This window comes from Cupressus sempervirens, chromosome 3 (genome assembly GCF_028749045.1).
Source record: "Cupressus sempervirens isolate cs-2001-9-10 chromosome 3, ASM2874904v1, whole genome shotgun sequence".
Taxonomy (NCBI): Eukaryota; Viridiplantae; Streptophyta; class Pinopsida; order Cupressales; family Cupressaceae; genus Cupressus; species Cupressus sempervirens.
The window spans coordinates 379,154,419-379,176,402 of NC_143120.1; the positions used below are offsets into that span (position 1 = coordinate 379,154,419).

Consider the following 21,984-nt stretch of genomic DNA (forward strand, 5'->3'; position numbering starts at 1 on the left):
GAAAATATAGCTTTAATACTACTTAATGCTACATTGATATTTCAAAATATGAATGTTTCAAACATAAAAAATAGTTTTTTTCTAATTAAATATACAAACATTCATGATTATGCTTTAACTAATTATATTTTGGAAACAAAAACTTAATTATTAGAAGCATCATAAAATAGAAAAACTCAATCATTGTTAGAAACATTTTAAAATCTTACAATTTACCAATTACTATATTTACTTGGAAAACCATCTTTTATAGATTTTCACCTTTTGTCACTATCGGCGGACCCCTTGGTCCTTTGGGTACAAGTACTAGTATAGTTTTATGCACATGACTTGCTCGAAAATATAAGTAGTGCTATATGTACATATATTGCTTCTTTATGGTTATATGAACTATTAGATATTCAATGCTTTCATTGTTAATAGGCCAGCAACAATGAGGCCTTGGCAGCACATTTTATAAATAGACGCTATATGTACATATATTGTTGCTTTATGGTTCTATGAACTATTAGATATCTAATGTTTTCATTGTTGTTTATAGGCAAGCAATAATGAGGCCTTGGCAGCACATTTTATAAATAGACATGATTTTAGAGTCCATGAAGATATCCAAGAGCACTCTTAAATATAACTAATTCCAAAAGCACCCTCTTAAACAACTCCATTTTATTGCTTGAAAATCTAAGTAGTGCTATAATATACATATATTGCTGCTATATGGTTCTTTGAACTATTAGATATCTAATGCTTTCATCATTTATAGGCCCTATCTTTGGCAAATACTTGGTGTTTATTTTAAGACAGTTTCTTTTTCATATTTGATATTTGATGTTTAGATTAAGTAGTAGTTTCTTTTCAGGTTTGATAAGTGATGTTTAGATTAAGCAGGAGGAATGTGATCAATGGCAATCATGTTAAAGACAATTAGGAATTAGAGTGGTGTATCATTGAAGAAGGACCATACATTGATGGTTGAATTGGCAAGCATGTAATATAGTATACAATTATTTTTGGTAGTCTTCCTAATATTGTGTGTTGTTTATATATTTGCAAATATTTCAATATATTTATATAGAAGAGGAGTCACATGACCCTACATGGCTTTAATCACAACAAATGCACCAATCTTAATAAAATAGTTGTGATTCTTAAAAAGGAGGAGAATTTGCCTTGCACCTTCTCCTAAAGACATTTACTATTTTATTAAGATTGGTGCATTTGTTGTGATTAAAGCCCTATTTGTTGTGATTAAAGCCACGTAGGGTCATGTGACTCCTCATCTATATAAATATATTGAGATCTTTGCAAATATATATACAACACACAATATTAGGAAGACTACCAAAAATAATTGTATATTGTATTACATGCTTGCCAATTCAACCATCAATGTATGATCCTTCTTCAATGATACACCACTCTAATTCCTAATTGTCTTTAGCATGATTGTCATTGATCGCGTTCCTCCTACTTAATCTAAACATCAGTTATCAAACCTGAAAAGAAACTACTACTCAATCTAAACATCAAATATCAAATATGAAAAAGAAACTGTCTTAAAATAAACACCAAGTATTTGCCAAAGGTAGGGCCTATAAATGATGAAAGCATTAGATATCTAATAGTTCAAAGAACCATATAGCAGCAATATATGTATATTATAGCACTACTTAGATTTTCGAGCAATAAAATGGAGTTGTTTAAGAGGGTGCTTTTGGAATTAGTTATATGTAAGAGTGCTCTTGGATATCTTCATGGACTCTAAAATTGTGCCTATTTATAAAATGTACTTCCAAGGCCTCATTATTGCTTGCCTGTAAACAACAATGAAAACATTAGATATCTAATAGTTCATAGAACCATAAAGTAGCAATATATGTACATATAGTGTCTATTTATAAAATGTGCTGCCAAGGCCTCATTATTGTTGGCCTATTAACAATGAAAGCATTAGATATCTAATACTTCATAAAACCATAAAGCAGCAACATATGTACATATAGCAATACTTATATTTTTGAGCAAGTCATGTGCATAAAACTATACTAGCACTTGTACCCAAAGGAGCAAGCGGTCCACCGATAGTGACAAAAGGTGGAAATCTATAAAAGATGGTTGTCCAAGTAAATATAGTAATTGGTAAATTGTAAGATTTTAAAATGTTTCTAACAATGATTGAGTTTTTCTATTTTATGATGTTTCTAATATTTAAGTTTTTGTTTTCAAAATATAATTAGTTAAAATATTTTAAAATATCAATGTAGCATTAAGTAGTATTAAAACTATATTTTTTAATTTCTTAAAATGTTTCTAACAATGATTGAGTTTTTCTATTTTATGATGTTCCTAATATTTAAGTTTTTGCTTCCAAAATATAATTAGTTAAAGCATAACCATTTATGTTTGTATATTTAATTAGAAAAAACTATTTTTTTATGTTTGAAACATTCATATTTTAAAATATCAATGTAGCATTAAGTAGTATTAAAATTGTATTTTCTAATTTCTTATGCGTGAATGTAGCATTAAGTAGTACTAAAACTATATTTTCTAATTTCTAATTGTAGAAATAATTTTGACATTTTCGTACTTAAAAGTAATAACCATAATCTTAGTTATAGCCATCATTGTTATTGAATAATCAAATAGTACTTATGTATTATTTTTGCATAATATATAATTGTATATAAGATATATAAATTGAAAAGTAATTTAAACCAATCTTGATTAAATGTTAAAGAAACCATTGAGTAATGTGGAAATATATAATTATGTAATGTAAACTAATTTGAATAGTATAATTAACTATTATTAATTCAACTAAGAGATAAAATTTGATTAGCCACTATTTTAACTATGTCTTTTTTAGGTGGCTACTAATTGTACTATAATTCTTGTTGTGTTGAAAATTGTAAGAAAATAGATTAGAGTAGCATACAATATACATTGAAGCTCCATATCTTATTGGAAATGAACTCCTTTTAAACAAGAGAATGCATTTGATTATTTGATAAGTAGATCATTATTTACGATTGAATAGACCGTATATGATCTATATCTATTGTCGAAGTATCATACTACGTAGGTTTACAATTCAAATAATAACAATCTTAACCATTCTAATATAATTTTAACTAATTAATTAATTATCTTATAATAACTTTTGTACTAGACAGCTATAGATTTTTCTCAACTTTAAAATGATTTCAAATCAAAATCAAGACATAAATCTAGGAATTATAATTCTTAAAATAACATAGCTAGTAAAACTAAATACTATATCAAAATGAACTACTTAAATTCTAAAAATTGGATGCATTAAAAGCTTGATACAACTTTGATTATTACAATCTTAAATTCTCAAAACTGGATTCACTAAAGCTTGCTACAACTTTGATTATTATATTGGAGAAAAATAAGATTAAGGGGCTCACCAAATAATCCCACAAGCAATTTACGGAGCCATATTGCATCTCTTGCTCTTATAGAGGTTGCAATAAGATATATCTCCTTTGGTTCACACAAAAAATGGCTTAGAATATTCACTACATAACACATACCATGGTCTTGTGTTAACCATTAATTACCTTAAAGTAGAGGTTTGGATCTTCATCATTCTTGGAAAACCCTAGTCCCACAAGATAGTAGCCAATCCTCTCATACCAAGCTCTAGGGGCCTATTTCAGTCCATAAAAAACCTTCTTTAATTTGCATACATGATATTCAACATTATGTAACACATGTTGGCTCTGATTTGATATCTCACTCATAAAGGCAATGAATAACAAATTAGGCAAGAAACAACCTTGATATAGCATCTTCAATAACTACCTTTATTGGATTGCTTAAAGAAGGGTTAAATGACTACCGACTTCCACTCAATTATGTCATACTGGAGGCGTCCTAGGAGGTACTGGACTTTTTTGAAAAGTTTGCTTGATTTGACTGTGTAGCACTATCTTCTTACTACTAAAAGTGTCCTTGACCACCAAATCCTCTACAACTAGAGTTATTTTGATACCATCTAAACATAATGTTAGGTCTAAGGCTTTACGTAACCTTGTTAGTGGGTCAATGAATCCTTCTACAAAGAATACTATTAGCCTCCTATTTGGCATATCAAGCACATATTACAACAAGTTTATAAAATGCCGATACATAATCTTGCACTCTGCCTTCTTACTTTAAATAGTACTAAGTAGTACCTATTAGATCTTTAATAAGTCTCTGACTAAAATCTTCTATGGTGGAGATTGAATCATGTCCTTGAGTTACAAGTCCATGGTACCACCACTCATGCACTAACTCCTTCCAAGTGTAAGGTGGCAAACTTGATGGCCCCATCTTCCTCGTTTAGTTTAATGAGTATTCAACTTATATAACCATAATTGATGGTACTTGTTTTATCAAAATTAGGTTAAATAATTTTACCTAAGCCACATTGAACGTCTCTTTTCTTTCCTTGTACTCCTTCCTCCTCTATCTACCTCTGGATTTCAGTCCATAGTACTCAAGTAAGGACATGTTACTCTTAATTTCCTCATTCAACACATTGTATTCCACTAAAAGGCAATTTGTTTGATCAGTCTGAACAAGTTATTCAATTTTGAGCACTTCGTTTGATAAAAAATTGCCCTAAACATTATAACTGAGGTCCTTTCACCACCATGGACTTATTATTTCATTGACAATGCTTGCTTCACCCTAATTGTTAGAGTTTCCTCTATTAGCAACACTTCATCACTCTCATTGGAAAACTTTCCACCATCCTAGTTCAGCTTAAGCCATCTAAGCAATTGGACAACTTCCTGTAATGTCTCTAATGAATCGAGTTGCCTTCAGAACATTTAACAAAGGCCTTTGCTTCTATATTATTGTTGCCCATGTGTTGGAACTCTTCTTTTTCTCTCTCGGATGGTACTGTTGTTTCCTGTCACTCGAAGCAATCCTAGAGCTAGCAGAACTGAGGCTTTGATACAACTATAAAGACCTCAAAGTCTATGATATATAACTTTGTTTTTCCTTTAAGCTATCAAATTGAAAAAGAAACTGAGTGCACAATATAAATTCAAAAGAAAAACATTTCAATGCAAGAGCCTCCAAATTCCTTATAGATATTTCATATAATTAAGAGTGCTTACACAAGTTCAGAGCATCAATAAACAAGTTTATTATAGAAGCTGCAAATTCGAGAATCGATTTATTCATTGAACTGACAAAATCTTTTAAAAGAAAGCAATTTGAAACTTATAGATTATATAGATCTCTTGATGGTTTCTTCCCAAGATCCGACATGCTCAAAGGCAAAAACAAAATAATCAACATACCAAAAAACAAAGTAGTCTCAAATATATACCCACTTGGTGAAGTATATTAATTTGTAGTGCAAAAGTAAACAATTTAATTGCATTCAATGTCATTCAAAAAGAGTATATCATAAATAGTTAAGTTGTTGGTAAAAATCATATTTGGATTGAAGTAAATACAATCATACAAATTAAAAATCAACCAATAGTTTTATTCTCTAAAGATAGAACTTTACTAAATACAATTATAAGCAATTAATTTTGCCAAAAACATGGTATTTTCATATGTTAGTATGTAGCAATAATGTTGTAACTAATACAATTATAAGCAATTAAATAAGATCATATTTCGATTAAAGTAAAATAATCATAATTTTTTTTTGAACTAAGTCTCAAGATGATGGGGAAGATGTGGGTAAAGAATAATCAAATTTCTAGGAATAAGCATAACAATCATCAGATCTCGAAATCACCAAAATTGGGCCTGATAGAATATCTAATTATGGGTGCTAACTTTTTAGGATGGTGCAATAAACTCTATTGATTTTGATATGATTAATCTAGATCGCACATGTATCAATTTCAATTACATTACATCTCCAAAAGGATAATTAACCTCGAATCCTCAAGTCTTCTTTTAAGATGATAGCTTAACTTATTCATGTTCTGAATGATTATGATAAACAATTAAAATTTTAGTTTATTTCCATTAGGCTAGGGTCTCATTTTCCAACATCAAACAAATAGCATGAAAAGAAAGTTGTCATGCAATCACTATGATGAGCATCTACTCTCTTTTACGTTTATTTTTCATATTTATGATTTTGATATATATAATTATTGATTACTAATCAAACTCGATTTATGATTATGTATATTTATTTCATTTGAATAATCTAAGATATGAATCATTTAACATTCACAAACTACATCGTAAAACTTGAAGTTTGAAAATTATAACAATTAAGTCTCATCAATGTACCGCTCACATAATCTATGAACCACTCACATTCATGTAAGTTAACATTTGAATGTGAGTTAACATTTAAATTAACTAATAGTTACGTAATCATTAAATGCAACTAATATGATAATGCATATTTATATATTTACTCAATTAATTTTATACTAATTTTAATAATAATAAATTGAAAATACATATTCTTTTTCTTAGATACATCTTATTGAGTTACAAATATAAAAAGTCAATAAATATGAATCAATCTAATTCAAAACTCAGAGAGAAAAAAAAAAAAATTTATCATGCTCGCAAATACTCTTTAAAAAATATATAATCATGTAAACTTCATTGTAATATGTGTACATTAATATTAAACATATAAACCCTGGCCAAGTTAATTTGTTATGCCTAAAGTTATATATAGTTATATATATAGTTATATATATATATATATATATATATATAAAATTGAAAATGAATAGAAACTTCCACTAGTCTACAAATTTGTATTTGATTTGAACACGCTGAAATATCAGTGACCAATAAGAGTAAGTTATCTGAATAAAAAATCAAGTAGACGGGGGAAGAGACGAGATACTTCTCAGAAGCATTTGGGCAAAATTTTCCTTGTCAAGTGGTGGCATCTTTAAAACCGCCCACTAAATTATAGCGGACTAACAAAAGCGTACATCAGCAGACCAAATTGTACGCACTTTTCTACCTTGGCAGCCAAAAAAAAAAAACGTGGTGTCATTAAAAATGAAAAATATCCCCCGTGTATTGACACTGAAGTTTCTGGAATTTTTCCACTTTGGCTTATGTCTGTTATGCATAGTTTGTTGAATATCATCAAAAGTTGGATATCTACAATAGAAGTAAAAAATCATTGAAGACAAATCATGCAGGCACACATTCATAAGACCTACATCTAAACCTGACAATTGCGCTCATTAAATATGAAAGACTTGCAAAGAACTTATCAAAAGATTTACATTCCAGAAAATGCAGAAGTTTTTAAAGAGTTCGACATCTCAACTTATTCAATGTATCTCGCATGAAACAAACTACCTATGGAAAATTTCAGAAACCAGAAACATATAGATCTCATTCAACAACTTTAGAAATCTAAACACGGAAACTGAAACTAGTTGCAACCTCAAATACGTCACACGTTGGCTTGAGACACGGTTACTAGAATTCCGAACGTGCAAACTGAAAAGATCTGACGAAATGTCTGAACGGCCTATCGGCTAAAAACTGAGTAACTTTACTGTAGGGATTTCACAGAATTTGTTCTCATAATGCCTAGATGATAACCATTAACAAAACATGTGAATTCGATTCTCATGTCATGGAATTCTAAGTTTACACCATGCATTACGGACAGAATAATTCAAACAAACCCTACAGTGATGTCGCCATCTCCATGCGGCTTCGCTTTTCTTCAAACATGTGAATTCGATTCTCATGTCATGGAATTATAAGTTTACTATGCATACAGACAGAAGAATTCGAACAAACCCTACAGTGGTATCACCATCTCCACGTGGCTTCGCTTTTCTTCAAATAGTAAGTTCAATAATTTGAAATTCTATAGTTGCATGGCGTAAATAAATAATAAGAGACAAATATAAAGAATTTGTTTTATTAATGACAAACACCATAGCCTTAATACGATAATTTGTTTGAATAATTACGGTCTGTAGCCTTGTAATAAGGACTAAAGAATAGCATCAGATCATTCTTGTAATAGCATCAGATCATTCTTGTCAGACTTTCTCTTGTTAAATCCGGCAGATGATGGCAGAAAACAAAAATTTAAAAAGATGACGAGGAATTGAAAATATAAATATACCTCAATTTTTATACTTCTTCAGAAAATACAGCGGAAAAAAATTGACTGGCAGATTTATTATAACGGGTTGCAACAAAAAAAGAAATTAAGAGTTATTTTGCAACCATCGCAAAAAGAAGAAAAATCATGCCGCATGATACTCAAGGATCTGCGAGGCTTCTCAAAACTTGTTTTTATTAAAAACATATAACCCTCCGTCCCCCGTCCCCACCGACCAACCACCACCAGTTAACTTGGATGGTAAATATCGATCCATCTAATCGTCTGCTTGGGGCAAAAGAGAGTTCACACATAACCCAAACTGGTCATAGAGACCATAAATCCAAAATTCAGATGACGCACAGATCAGACCTTGCAGTTGCACATCAAAGTTCTAGTACCAGCAATGCTTCAAATAAGATGGAGAATGCAGCTGCAAGAATCATCAAAAGCACGCACATTCAATCCAACGGTCCAGAGTATACATACTTAGTACAAATAATTCAAGTAACAGAAAACCAAGATAGCAAATCAATGCAACCAATTTCCTTCCAGAGATACAAGGCACCTGGGAAACTTTTATTCAGAACTTGTACAATACAATGGAATAAGACTCTACCCAGGATGTGAGCAAAATTCATTACATCACCTAGACTGAGTTCCTGGATGAGGAGATAAAGTAACCTGCAAAATATGATAAAGGTATTAGGCTCACTTTGACAGTATTTAAACAAGAACTTCCTAAACAACATTCAATGCAGAATTCAAATGACGCAGTCACTTCTTGCAGAGATTTTAACTCTTCACAAGAAAAGCACATAAAACAAAAGGAATTTTGTATTGACTTCAAAAAGAATTGAGAATATTTAACAATGATCCAAGAACACCAATTTCAAGAGATCTCAACAGGTTAGCAGAGCCATGCCATTAAACTGCAAGAGTTAACACTGCATTCTACATGATATTTCCCGTGGAACATCATCTTCCCACCTTTTTCTTTTTGTTCTCTAGAGTTCGGGATATTTTTGTCCATTTTTTTGCTTATCTCAGTGATGCTCTGCTCTTCTGCTTGATAATTTTGTTAAACTACATAATAGCATGGAAATTGCCGGTTTTCAGTTTCTTCTCCCTACTTCAAGCTACAACAGCCTTAAGAGCAGATAGCATGCACAATTGTAGACTTATTTAGCTTATTGTTTTGTGCACTTTCAGGTATAGCAGCAGGGGAAGGTCACATAGAAAATACTAATATAAATTTAATAAAATTACTAATACGCAGCATTTCCTCTCATGCATAATCAATGCAGAAGGATAATAAAGCAGGATAGAGAAAATGACTCTGTTTAGCAGTAGAAACAATACCATACTAACAGTTAATTACACCACTTACTGAGCTGTATATTTGTGAAGCTGTAAATTTATTACAAAGAGTCAAAAATGGTTCTGCATCATGCATTCCTGTCTTCATATATAAAACTTACAATGAACGATAATTCAGATTTACTTTGTAACTGTTTTACATAACTGTTCAGAAAGATATAGAATTATGCTTCTGTAAATTTTCCATGGATCAGGTCAGCTAGGAATTGAACATAACACCTAGGTCAAAGCACCTTGCCATTCAAAGAGTACACCTTTCCTCGAAGAAATGACTACACGGTTATAGGCATGCTAGGAATCGAACTTGGTATCTTCTCCCAAATTTTCCATGGAACAGGTCAGCTAGGAATTAAACATTACACCTAGGTCAAAGCATCTTTGCCATTCAAAGAGTAGGCCTTTCCTCCAAGAAATGACTAAATGGTCTTAGGCATGCTAGGAATCAAACTTAGTAACTTCTCACAAACTTGTTTTCAATTGACTGTTCAATTACACATCTCACTGACCTTTTAACTAGCCATTGTAGATTTGTAAGCCAACCTACTGCAATTCCGATTTGATTTGTGTGTTATGTTGTATTTAAAGACATTCATTAAAAATTCATCCTAGGATGTTAGATTAACCTACAAGTCACTGAAGACCATTTGAAAAATATTCGTCATAAAGCTTTATAAGATCATTACATCAGCCTCAATCAAATTTTAACCATTGCACTATTCCTTGTTGTCCTCAATCCATTTTCCTAAGTCATCATATTAATCCAACATGCAGCCTTCTTTAAAGGCGAATTTAAATCATGCTAGGACACAGGATTCACCTATGTATCATTGGAGAGCATTTAAAGAATATTTATCATAAAGCATTGATAGACCATGACAGCAACCTACAGCCATTGCATGCTTGTTCCAAAGCCACTGCATCAATCCAACTAGGGGGCTGCTGACTCAGGGTAACATGGCCATGATTTGTTAGATGCTCCGAATGTGATTGTGATGGGGACACAACAAAAGAACAGAATGGACACAACAGAAAAAGGGGAAAATATATTAACTGAGAAAATAAGCTAGTACAACAGTACAGAGAAAATAAACTTCAAAACATGCCCTAAGGGCTTACAATAGCATAAATCTGGAGATAATTTCTCCTTACAGTACCTCCTCTCAAACTCCACTCCGAACTGCCTTTTACAATGCCATAAATCTCCTTAAATAGACCCCAGAGGGTTAAGGACTAGGAGTACATTCTAAAAAGTGCTAGTAGGCATCCACCGACCAAATAGAAGGTTCCAGAAGTTGCGTTAGAAGTCGGTGCAAATCTAGAAGAATCCAAAAATGGTAACCGAACTTCCGGGAGGCATAACTTTTGAACCGTAGCTCCGATTGACGAACTGTTTACATTTCCGAAAAGCTCTCGAAGCGCTCTATAGCCCTATGGACAAGCTTCGCTCGTCCCCCATTTTTCGGCCCTTTTCGAGGTCATTTAATGCCCCTAACCTGACTTTGAAGCATTCTTAGGGGGTCTCCAAAACCCGAAAAACTGCAATAACTTTCAAACCGTGGGGCCTTTTGACCTGATTCTTTTTCTGGAATGCTCTAAATCACAATTACATTCATCTAGCCAATTCACACCTTCTAGGTCACCAAAATGATGGCCAAATTGCATGCTCCTATTTTTTCAGGATTTTCTAGCACACTGATAGTTGAACTGTGAGAGTTGGAACCTTTATTTGACCCAAATGGGTATCCAAAAATGTAAAGACATGAAACAGAAACTAAGTCTAAGTACATTTTTTTTGGGTGACACAGGATTGCCCTTATACCTCTGGATGCTCCTGCATCAGATTGTAAACACTCAAGTTCCTTACAGAACTCAAATTTAAAAAGAACAAGGTGAGTAGTTTCCAGTGGTCAATTTTCTCAATTCTGCCAAATCATTCTCATAACTTACAATTCATATCCATGCTTCAAATTCAGTTTCACAATTGTGAAGATCAGTTCTAAGCTCATGTAGGTGAACCAGAGAAAAGTTGAATCAGTTTGAAGCATAGTTAAAGGATTCACGGCAATTCACGCGATTCAATTCAAGCAAAACAATTTTTTGTGAATCAGTGAATCGAATCAGTGATAAAGGGTTTATGAAATAAGTTACTCACTAAATTTCAAGGGTTTTTTTAATTTGCCAATTCCTGGCCGATTCAATTCCAATTCATGGCTGATTTGCGACTTGAATCCAATTCTCGTTACTGGACTTAGAGGATCTCAAGAAATCTTCTAAACAAGCTCTCTTACAGTTCAAAATCCAAATCAACACATCAAGATCGGTTTCACAGTTTTTCATTAAAAATTCATCCTAGGATGCTAGATTAGCCTACAAATCACTGAAGACCATTTAAAGAATATTCGTCATAAAGCATTATAAGATCATTACATCAGCCTCAATTAAACTTCAGCCATTGCCCTATTCTTTGCTGTCCTCAATCCATTTTCCAAAGCCATCATATTAATCCAACTTGGAGTCTTCTTTACAGGCATTCATTTATTTAAATCATGCTAGGACGCACCAGGAATCATTGGAGAGCATTTGAAGAATATTTATCATAGAGCATTAATAGACCATGACAGCAGCCTACATCCATTGCATGCTTGCTGTTTGTCCTCAATCATTGTTCCAAAACCATTGAATCAATCCAACTAGGGGCCTGATTCAGGATAACATGGCCATGATGTATTAGATGCTCCAAATGTGATTGTAAACACTCAAGTTCCTTACAGAATTCAAAATTAAGAAGAACAAGGTGAGAAATTTCCAGTGGTCAATTTTCTGCCAAATCATTCTTATAACTTGCAATTCATATCCAAGCATCAAACTCAGTTTCACAATTGTGAAGATCAGTTCTGAACTCATGTAGGTGAACCAGAGAAAAGCTAGGTCAGTTTGAAGGATTTCAAAAAATGTTCTAAACAAGCCCTATTACAGTTCATATATCAAATCAACACATCAAGATCAGTTTCACAGTTTGAGGAGATTTGTTTGGTGTTCACGTAGTTGAACTCGAGAAAAGTTAGTCAGCTAAAAGGCTCTAAGAAATTCAGCTAAACAAGCCCTAAAAATCCATCATCATTGTGAACAATATATTCCTTTCTCATTTATCTAAGGGATTTATTTAATAAACACACAGTTTAAATAATTAGCATAGATTTGGGATATTTATCAGTGTAACACGGGGATGCATCCCCCCGCCCCTCCCAAAACCACCCGAGCCCTGGTCCGGGACGTCCATGGAACAAGGACTTGGCCTCCCCGCACCACCATCACCACCTTTCCACACGTCATCGCTGGGATTCAGGACACGTAGAAGTCCCCAAGACGGTGGAGGCAATGGCTATAAAGCCGTGAATTTTGATGCTCATACAAAGAGAACACTTGAATTTTTTTCATTAGTCATAAAAATTTGTATACAAAAAACTAAATTTGGGGCTGGATAGCCACTAGCAGAGATGCGGGGGCACAGGAATAAGTCCAGCAGTTCCAGTAATGAGGAGTTTGCCTACAGGGATGATTAGAGGCCTCCCTTCACTACATTTTGACATTTTGTACTTGTAATCATCTTTATCATAAAGATATATCATATTTTGATATAATAGAAATCTTACATTCACCTTTTCACCAATACTATAATTTTAGTATTCTAATTTCAAATTTGTAATTCAATATACAATGTTCCATCGTTCATTGTTCAAATATTTAGTATCACTCTGTTTGGCATTTGCAAGTTGGCTAGTTAGTATTTACTATTTTACTTCTTGCACTAATAATTTTAAATCAGAACTTTCTATTTGCCAATAATTTTAATTTTTAAATTTTTATTTTTAATTGGTAATTCGATATTCAATGCTCAAAATGAAGATTTCAAGGTTCAATGTTCAAGTATAATGTATTATGTATTGGGCATGTTGCAATTTTGTTATTTAAAAGTCTTGGTATTATAATACATCATTTCATACCTAGCATTTCAAATACTATTAGCATCATTTCATAACATACATGTGTGTGTTATGCGTGCGTGCATGTTTACATATGTATATCCATTATGTGCATGTCCTACAATAATGGCATCCCATGAGACCACGTTTCTTTGAGGCATTCTGTTAAACATGGTATACACACACACATACATATATACATACATCTCTACATAGAAACATATGTAAGTGAAAGTGTTTGCATGCATACATCCATTTTGTGCATATCATGCGATTATGGCATGCCATGAGACCATTTCTTTGAGACATTCTGTAAACGTGGACTACATGTATGCACACGCACACAATTTTACATACATACATATATAGATATGTGTGTGTGAATGTGTTTACACACGCCTTCACATTTTGCACGCATGTCAACAAGACTAATAACAATAATATCCAAAAAAATTTCTCTACAATTTAAGGTTTCAGGAATGTCCATACCCTGTTCCAAAGCTCACATTTTGGTACAGGCAGGGATGATGCTGGAAAAGGTTGTGAAACATTTAAACCTACCAATTCATTTTCTCCAATGTAAATATATTTGAATGCATGCACGTATACTTGTGTCTGTGTGTGTGTGTGTGGTTTTTCAACAAATCATTTTTGTGCACACCCAGCACTCGTGGCTTGCCAAGAGACGACATTTCTTTGAGGCCTTCTCTAAAATAGTCCACATGCCTTGCCTATGATTCCACATTTTGCATGCATGCATTCTAGGGTAAGTGTAACTTTAACATATATATACTCTCAACAAATCTATTTTGTGCATATCCAGCTATGACCACATTTCTTTCAGGGCCTGTTTGGCTGCTGCCATTAGCAAATGCTGCATTTGTTTTACATCCGGAATTTGTCAAGTTCTAGATTTGTTAATTCAGAACTGAGTTTTGTTGAGCGGGAAAAATGAATGAAAATTTGATTTTATTCCAATTCTAATTCCAATTCCAATTCCAACTCTTGTGGTGAAATTAACAAATCCTCATTTCAAGCCAAAATGGTAACTTGAAACTCGTATTCCAATTCCAGTTCGACTGAAGATAAACCTTTTTAGAATTTGTTCCTACCAATTCAGGATCGATTCCAGCAAAGAAATGGGCCCTCAGGTATTTTGTCAAACGGTTCACATGCTTTTGTCTATTGCTAGCATTTTGCAAGCATGTCAACCATGGCAATTGCAACTAAAACATCTGAAAAACAAAAAAATCCATTATGCTTTTATTGATGTCCATATTTTATTCCAAGACTCCTAGTTTGCCACGGGCAGTGAAAATGCTAGCTAAGCTTGTGGAATTTAGCTTTACACCTGCCAATTGCATTTGCTTGAATATGAACATGCACACACACATGCTATACATATGTGCATGCATATGAATATATGTACATATGTATATATGTATATATGAACGCATTGAAATATACATAATTAATGCATACAACATACATATATACACACACATATATACATACATATGTGTGTATTTTATGCCTGTTTGCACATACATATCCATTTTGTGCATATCCTATGTGATTTTGGCATGCCCTGAGACCACATTTCTTTGCGGCATGTCATGAGACCACATGTATATGCATATAAATATATATGTACATGCATTATTACAAACAAACACATATACATACCCACACATGTAAGTGTGCTGTGTATGCTTCCACATTTTGCATGCACGTCTACCAAGCTAATGGCAACTACAACATCCATCAGTATTTCTCTATCAGTTCTGCTTTGAGTGATGTCTGTGCCCTATTTCAAAGCTCCCATTGTGGCACAGACAGAAGGCTGTTGGTAAAGGTCGTCAAAACTTTAGAACTGCCAAGTCAGTTTCTCCAATATAAATATACAGAGACATATGTGCATGCATGAGTGTATACACACCTATGTGTGCAGGTATTTCAACAAATCCATTTTGTCCATATCCTGCAATCATAACTTGCTATGACACCACATATCATTGAGGTTGACAATAAAACAGTTCACATGCCTTGCCTATGATTCCACATTTTGCATGCATGTCTACCAAGACAATTGCAACTTGAACACATATATTCTCTCAATATATCGATATTGTGCATATCAAGCAATCATGGCACGTGATGACCGCATTATTCTTAGGCATTCTGTCAAATAGTTCACTTGCAATCCTTCCATTTTGCAAGCATGTCTATGAAGGCAAAAACAACTACATCATTTTTACAGTCCTTAATGCTTTGATGGATGGAGAGATTGAGAAATTCAACTTCACACCTGCCACTTGCATTTTCTTGAATATAATTACATCTCTCTCTCTATCTCTCTCTCTCTCTATATATATATATGGAGTGATTGAGAAATTCAACTTCACACCTGCCAATTGCATTTGCTTGAATATAATTATGAAGTTAAACACACAATCTCTTTGTCTCTATCTCCCCCTATGTGTGTGTGTGTGTGTGTGCGCGCGTGCACATTGTGCATGCATGTTTTTGCACATGTATATCCATTTTGTATCTACCCTACGATTATGGCATTCCATTAGACCACATTTCTTTGAGGCATTTTGTTACATGTGGTCTACATGCATATATACATATACATATACACATATATAACACACACACACACATATACATATATATGCAGTCATACATATATATATATATATATACATATATGCGTATACACCAGAGTAACGAGAATTGCCATAAAATCGCCTGAATCGGCGATTCGGCGATTAGATTCAGCAATGGCGATTTTTTTGGAGTCGGAAATCGCCATTGCCGATTTCTTCAAGTGAATCGCCTGAATCGGCGATTCAGGCGATTCAGGCAAAAAATCGCATGAATCGCCTGGAAAAATCGGTAGGAATCGCCCGCGGCCAATAAAGTATAGAGTTGTAAAATTTAAAAAAATTGCTTTTTTTTTTAACTTTGTTTTTGACCTATTCTCTTTGTTATAACCCTAAAGGGCCTTCGATTTGTTTAACATGAGTAGAAGAGAGGAAAAGTGAGAGAAAAGAAGAGAAAAGAAAAGCCATAAGTTTCTAACCGGCAAGAAGAAAGAGCACAAAAGAGATCAGCAATCCATTTGGGGAGGCCATCAATTGCATTGGGAGCATTAGGGAGCCAATCTCAACACTCCTCAACTCATTTGCAAGAGTTAAGTGCTCTTTTTTTTTTGCATGTTAGTGTATTATGCATTTTTTGTTAAATTTTTATAGTTTTCAAGATTTTTAGTTTAGATCTTGAATGTTCTTTATTTTTACTAAGTTGCAAACTAGGGTTTGTTGTTTTGTAGCTTTTATTAGTTTCAAACTTTGATATTTTACATATAAATTTTTATTGCAGCAGCCTTTGCTTTCATTTTTTGCAAATTCGCAATGGGTAGAAAAGATGAATGTTGGAAATATAACGAAGAGTTTCCTGGAAGAACCAAATATCAAACAAAATGTATTTTTTGTAAAGAAAAAAGAACTTCTGGGGGTATTTATAGATTGAAATACCACATTGCTGCTATACCTGGACACGATGTTACAATTTGCACTCACCAAACTCCTGAGGCAAAACGCACTTGCTTAATGGCATTAGAAAAAATTGAAAAAAACAAAGCCAATAGGAAAATGCAACTTGAAGGGTTAAGGGGTATTGGCTCCCATGTTCCCGCATCCGCATCTGCAGCCGCATCCACATCTGCATCTGCATCAGCATCAGCTTCTGCATCTGTAGGTTGTGTTGGGGAGGGTTCTTCTAGGCCTCCTTTTTATCCTAGTTCTTCTGCTCGTGCTAGTGCTAGTCGGTCACATACTGAGACAGAGTCCCACACCAACCTATTGCAGCCTAGAGTGCGGAAAAACAGAATGGATAGTTACTTTGTGCCCCGCACTACTCCTGGTTCCCAACCCACGCTTGAGGGCATGGGTTTGAACAAGGAAATTCATGATGCTGCCAGAAAGGAGATATGCAAATTTTGGTACTTTTGCAACATTCCATTTATTGCAGCCAGGTAATTGATTATTTTTTCGTTGTTTTCTTTAAAGTTAAAATTAAAAGTAAAAGTAAAACTTTAATTATATTTACTTGTTTTATAATTTGAGTCTTTGACATCTAAATTTTTATTTGTGACAGGGCTCCTTATTGGCAGAACATGATAGACGCGGTTGCTATTTGTGGTCCGGGGTTTAAAGCCCCAACTGAGTCTGAGTTGAGCGGATACCTCTTGGATGAGATGGTAGAGGACATGAGGGCTGAGCTTGAGGAGAACCGAAAGGAGTGGATTGCAAAGGGTTGCACCATCATGACTGATGGTTGGACAGATAGGAGGAATAGAACACTCCTCAATTTTCTTGTATCCTGTGGAGGTAATTGATCATTCTACTTTCCTACATACATAATTGTAAATTTTGATTTGTTGAATGCTAATTTGTTGATGATCCATTTAATTTTAATATTCTAATTCGTTGTTTTGTTACTTGTAGGATATACCATGTTCATCAAATCCATTGATGCTTCCGCACATGTAAAAAATGCCACATACTTATGTGAGGCTATTGAGGAAGTCATAGCAGAGGTGGGAGAACAAAATGTGATCCAGGTGGTGACGGATAATGCAGCAAGTTATGTTGCTGCAGGTAAACTTTTAACTTTTCAAGTTTTGAAAATAAATTTATTTGAATTTTGAAATTTGAATTTCTAATTGACTTAAAATTGTTGTAGGTAAACTTTTGATGGAGAGGCACCCCACCATATTTTGGTCCCCTTGTGCGGCACATTGCATTGACCTCATGTTGGAGGAAATTGGCAAACTTGAGTTTGTCAAGTCATGTGTGGAAAGGGCATAAAACATATGCAAATTCATTTATAATCATTCATTTGTCCTTAGCAAAATGAGGAAGTACACAGAAGGCAAAGAGTTAGCTCGCCCAGGTATCACGAGGTTTGCCTCGAATTTCATCACCTTGCAGTCCTTGTTGACATCAAGGGATGAATTGAGGAGCATTTTTGTTGGGCGGGAGTGGATTTCCTCTTCCTATGCTACGACCACTGTAGGGATAGATGTGGCGGATTGCATATTTGATGAGGATGGTTTTTGGAAACCCGCTAGAGAAATCCTGCAGGTAAATTTATTGCAATTTAACATTTAGTATTTTACTTTTACTTTAAGTTATATTATTTTATATTTAAGTTTTTACTCAAAGTTTTTTGTTTTACTTTATATGTAGGTCACTGAGCCCCTTGTAGCTTTGCTACGAACTGCTGATGGGGAGAAGCCCTCTATGGGCTACATTTATGAGGGCCAAGGAGGCCATCAGAGCCCAATATGCAGGAGTGCAGGAGAGGTATGGCCCTATTTGGGACATCATCGATAGGAGATGGCAGAATCAGCTCCATCGACCCATCCATGCAGCAGCTTACTTTCTGAATCCGGCATATCGTTTCCGTCCTGAGTTCAAGGCGGATGCGGAGGTTCTCACTGGCTTATACACAGTGATTCAGAGGTTGAGTAGCGATGAAGATAGCGCTGCTACGATTGTTGAGCTAGACCAGTTCAACAATAAAGAGGGGCCACTTTTCTCTAGCAGGATGGCCATAAATGCTCAGACAACACTACAGCCAGGTAAAAATTAAATAATATATTCAATGTTCATGAATCTAGATTCTAATCTTAAAGTTGATTATGTAATTTTAGAGTTAACTTGTAATTTGTAAATGAGACTAATTGTTTCTATTTTCAATTTTTCCCTTATTGCAGATAGATGGTGGCAAATGTTTGGGGCCACAACCCCAAAACTTCAAAAAATTACCATTCATATTCTGAGTCAGCCAAGCAGCGCTTCTGGATGTGAGCGCAGTTGGTCCATGTTCGAGCACATCCATTCGAAGAGGAGAAACAGGTTGACAATGCAGAAGTTGAATGATATTGTCTTTGTTCATTACAACCTCCGTCTTAGGATCAGACAGATTTTGGGCACTGACTCCTCTCCGATCATTCTAGAGGAGATTGATCCAGAATCAGAGTGGCTCACAGAGGTTGTGGATCCAGTCTTCACTGAGGAAGACCATGTGTGGGTTGACCAGGTGGATATAGAGGCTGAGGCAACTAGAGCACGTTCTTCAAGCATTGGTAGACGCACACGTGCACGCACAGGCATAGGCCCTAGCGACGTTCATGAGCCCATCTTACATGCGGGAGATATGGCTCGGCAGTCCTCTAGGACCTACATTAGACGCCTTGCTACTAGGCAAACTGGATACTCAGAGGCTGAGGCTGAGGCTGCAACCGAGCTTCAGGATGATGTTGAGGATGATGATGATGACTATGAGTCTGAGGCTTGAGCTGGAGCCTTGTTTTTATATTTTGTTTACAGATATTGATACTGAATCATTGATAGACATATGTTTCAAACTTTCATGGATCTTCATCTTAGATTCTTACATACATTTATGATTTGATGTCTTATGGATCATCTTACATACATTCTATGATTTAAATCATTGTGATCATTTGATTTCTATTTACTTCAGCTAGCCTACAATTTACATTTTAGATAACATAGTTACATATGTGATGGATTTTATGTTCCATGTTTATATATGTTAAGTTTTAACTTCTATTTGATGATGTTATAGTGTGTTTAAGTTATATTCAATAAAGGGTGCATGAAATAAGTTTTAAATTGTTAAAATTTTTAAATTTAAAGGGTTTTTTCAAATTTGCCGATTCATCGCCGCTTCATTGCCGATTCACGATTCAATTCGGCCTTGCCAATTCCGATTCTTGTTACTTTGGTATACACACACATACATATATACATATACATATACACACATATACATATATACGTATACATACATACATACACATACATATATACACATACATATACATAAGCACATGTATATCCATTTAGTGCCTACCCTACGATTATGCCATTCCATGTGTCCACATTTCTTTGAGGTGTTTTAATGAACATGGTATACATGCATACATGTGTTTTCTAGCATGGAGCATGATCAATCTCGAAGGGGGAGATTGTTAGTTTGTGGTGACTCATTAGGGAATGATTGTACATACTACATAATTCCTTGGCGAAGTTCGGGCTTTTTTTGGGAGGATACTTTATCAGGATTTTTTGGGCCAACCTGTTGTAACTAATTTTAATCCTAAGCGGCAAAAATACTTGTATAAAATGGCTTAGGGTTAGGGGTTTTTTTATAAGGTGTGATGTGACAATAGCTTCTTGCGGCAGTTTTGAGTTGTAAGGGATTACAAATTGTAGTCAAGTTGTAATCACTGGATTATAAAATATTGGACTCGTTGTTGGTGGGCATAGCCCAAGGATTGTGTCAACCACGTTAAATCTTTGTGTCTTGTATTCTCTTCTCTATGCATTATTATTTTCTGATATTGGTTATATTTGCGTGTAATTGTTATTTATGTCTCTTTAAATCCGAACAACATGCATATATACATATATATACACATATATAATACATACACATACAAATATACATATACATACGTGTGTGTGTGTGTGTCTATATATATATGCCATGTGTATGCTTCAGCAATTTGCATGCATGTCTAACAGTCTAATGGCAACTACACAAATAGTTATACATATACATACATACATGTCTCTATGTGTATATATATATATATACCAACACACACACATACATACATGTGTACATACATACATACATACATACATATATATATGCCATGTGCATGCTTCCGCAATTTGCATGCATGTCTACCAGTCTAACATTCCAACAACATTACTTTATCAGTGTTGCTTTGAGGGATGTCCATTCTCTATTCCAAAGCTCCCATCTTGGCACGCACAGGGAGCATGCTGCAAACAGTTGTGAAATAATTAGAGGTCCCAACTAATTTTCTCCGATATAAATATACACCGATATAAATATACACATGGGTGACTATATGTGTGTGTGTGTGTGCACACGCGCTCGCATTTTCAATGAATACAGTTTGTGCATAAACCATGAGACCACATTTCTTTGTGGCATTCTGTAAAGGTAACATCTATGCAAAGATTAGGATGCACCATTGCACGAAAAATTTAAATAATTAAAAATATTGTACTTTATTATTTTTCAGTATTTATAAATGAATTTATTATTTGGATCCTTGCAAAAACAGAAGTTTTCAAAAAGAAAATACTATTATTTTTTATTTTTTATTAAATAAAAATGTTGCTCAATGGTGCATCTGTAAAGTTTCTGCAAATTCTGCTATAAATCAGAATGAGATAATACCTTGTATTGCTTGCTCAAGATGATCTTCTATAACTCAGACTTGTATGAAGTGTTCTCGATAGTATAAATACTATTCTGAAAATGTTTCATCTCTGCAATAATTTGTGTAGGGCAGAATTGCTAAAGGAGCAGACCTTATATTATTTGTGTGTCCTTTATCCACAAATATACCGTGTATAAATATTACAACCAAAGGTCATG

General features: G+C 34.1%; 3 protein-coding genes across 14 annotated transcripts in view; 2 read left to right on the forward strand and 1 right to left on the reverse strand.

Annotated features, from left to right (window-relative positions):
* Window positions 1-7,896: 7,896 nt before the first annotated feature.
* LOC149566585 (uncharacterized) overlaps window positions 7,897-21,984 on the reverse strand; it is a 44,365-nt gene continuing 30,277 nt past the window's right edge. For 4 of the 12 annotated variants that reach the window (XR_016362235.1, XR_016362232.1, XR_016362237.1 and 1 more), the window contains 2 exons: window positions 8,670-8,785; window positions 8,105-8,534 (listed from right to left, as the gene is read on the reverse strand). Coding sequence is in view for 5 of the 12 variants with exons in the window: in XM_089819885.1 (XP_089676011.1) it covers window positions 8,488-8,534; window positions 8,670-8,785 (163 nt within the window). In the remaining 7 variants the exon portion in view is untranslated. Of the gene's footprint in view, window positions 8,535-8,669; window positions 8,786-21,984 lie in introns of all 12 variants that reach the window. The other 8 variants (XM_089819884.1, XM_089819882.1, XM_089819883.1 and 5 more) reach the window with 5 other exon arrangements.
* LOC149566586 (uncharacterized) lies at window positions 13,337-18,341 on the forward strand. The gene is made up of 4 exons (XM_089823368.1): window positions 13,337-17,506; window positions 17,629-17,861; window positions 17,979-18,131; window positions 18,217-18,341. The coding sequence occupies exons 1-4, from the start codon at window positions 16,884-16,886 to the stop codon at window positions 18,339-18,341; spliced, it is 1,134 nt and encodes a 377-aa protein (XP_089679494.1). The 5' UTR covers window positions 13,337-16,883.
* Window positions 18,434-20,013, forward strand: LOC149566587 (uncharacterized). The gene is made up of 2 exons (XM_089819880.1): window positions 18,434-18,617; window positions 18,723-20,013. The coding sequence occupies exon 2, from the start codon at window positions 19,210-19,212 to the stop codon at window positions 19,834-19,836; it is 627 nt and encodes a 208-aa protein (XP_089676006.1). The 5' UTR covers window positions 18,434-18,617; window positions 18,723-19,209; the 3' UTR covers window positions 19,837-20,013.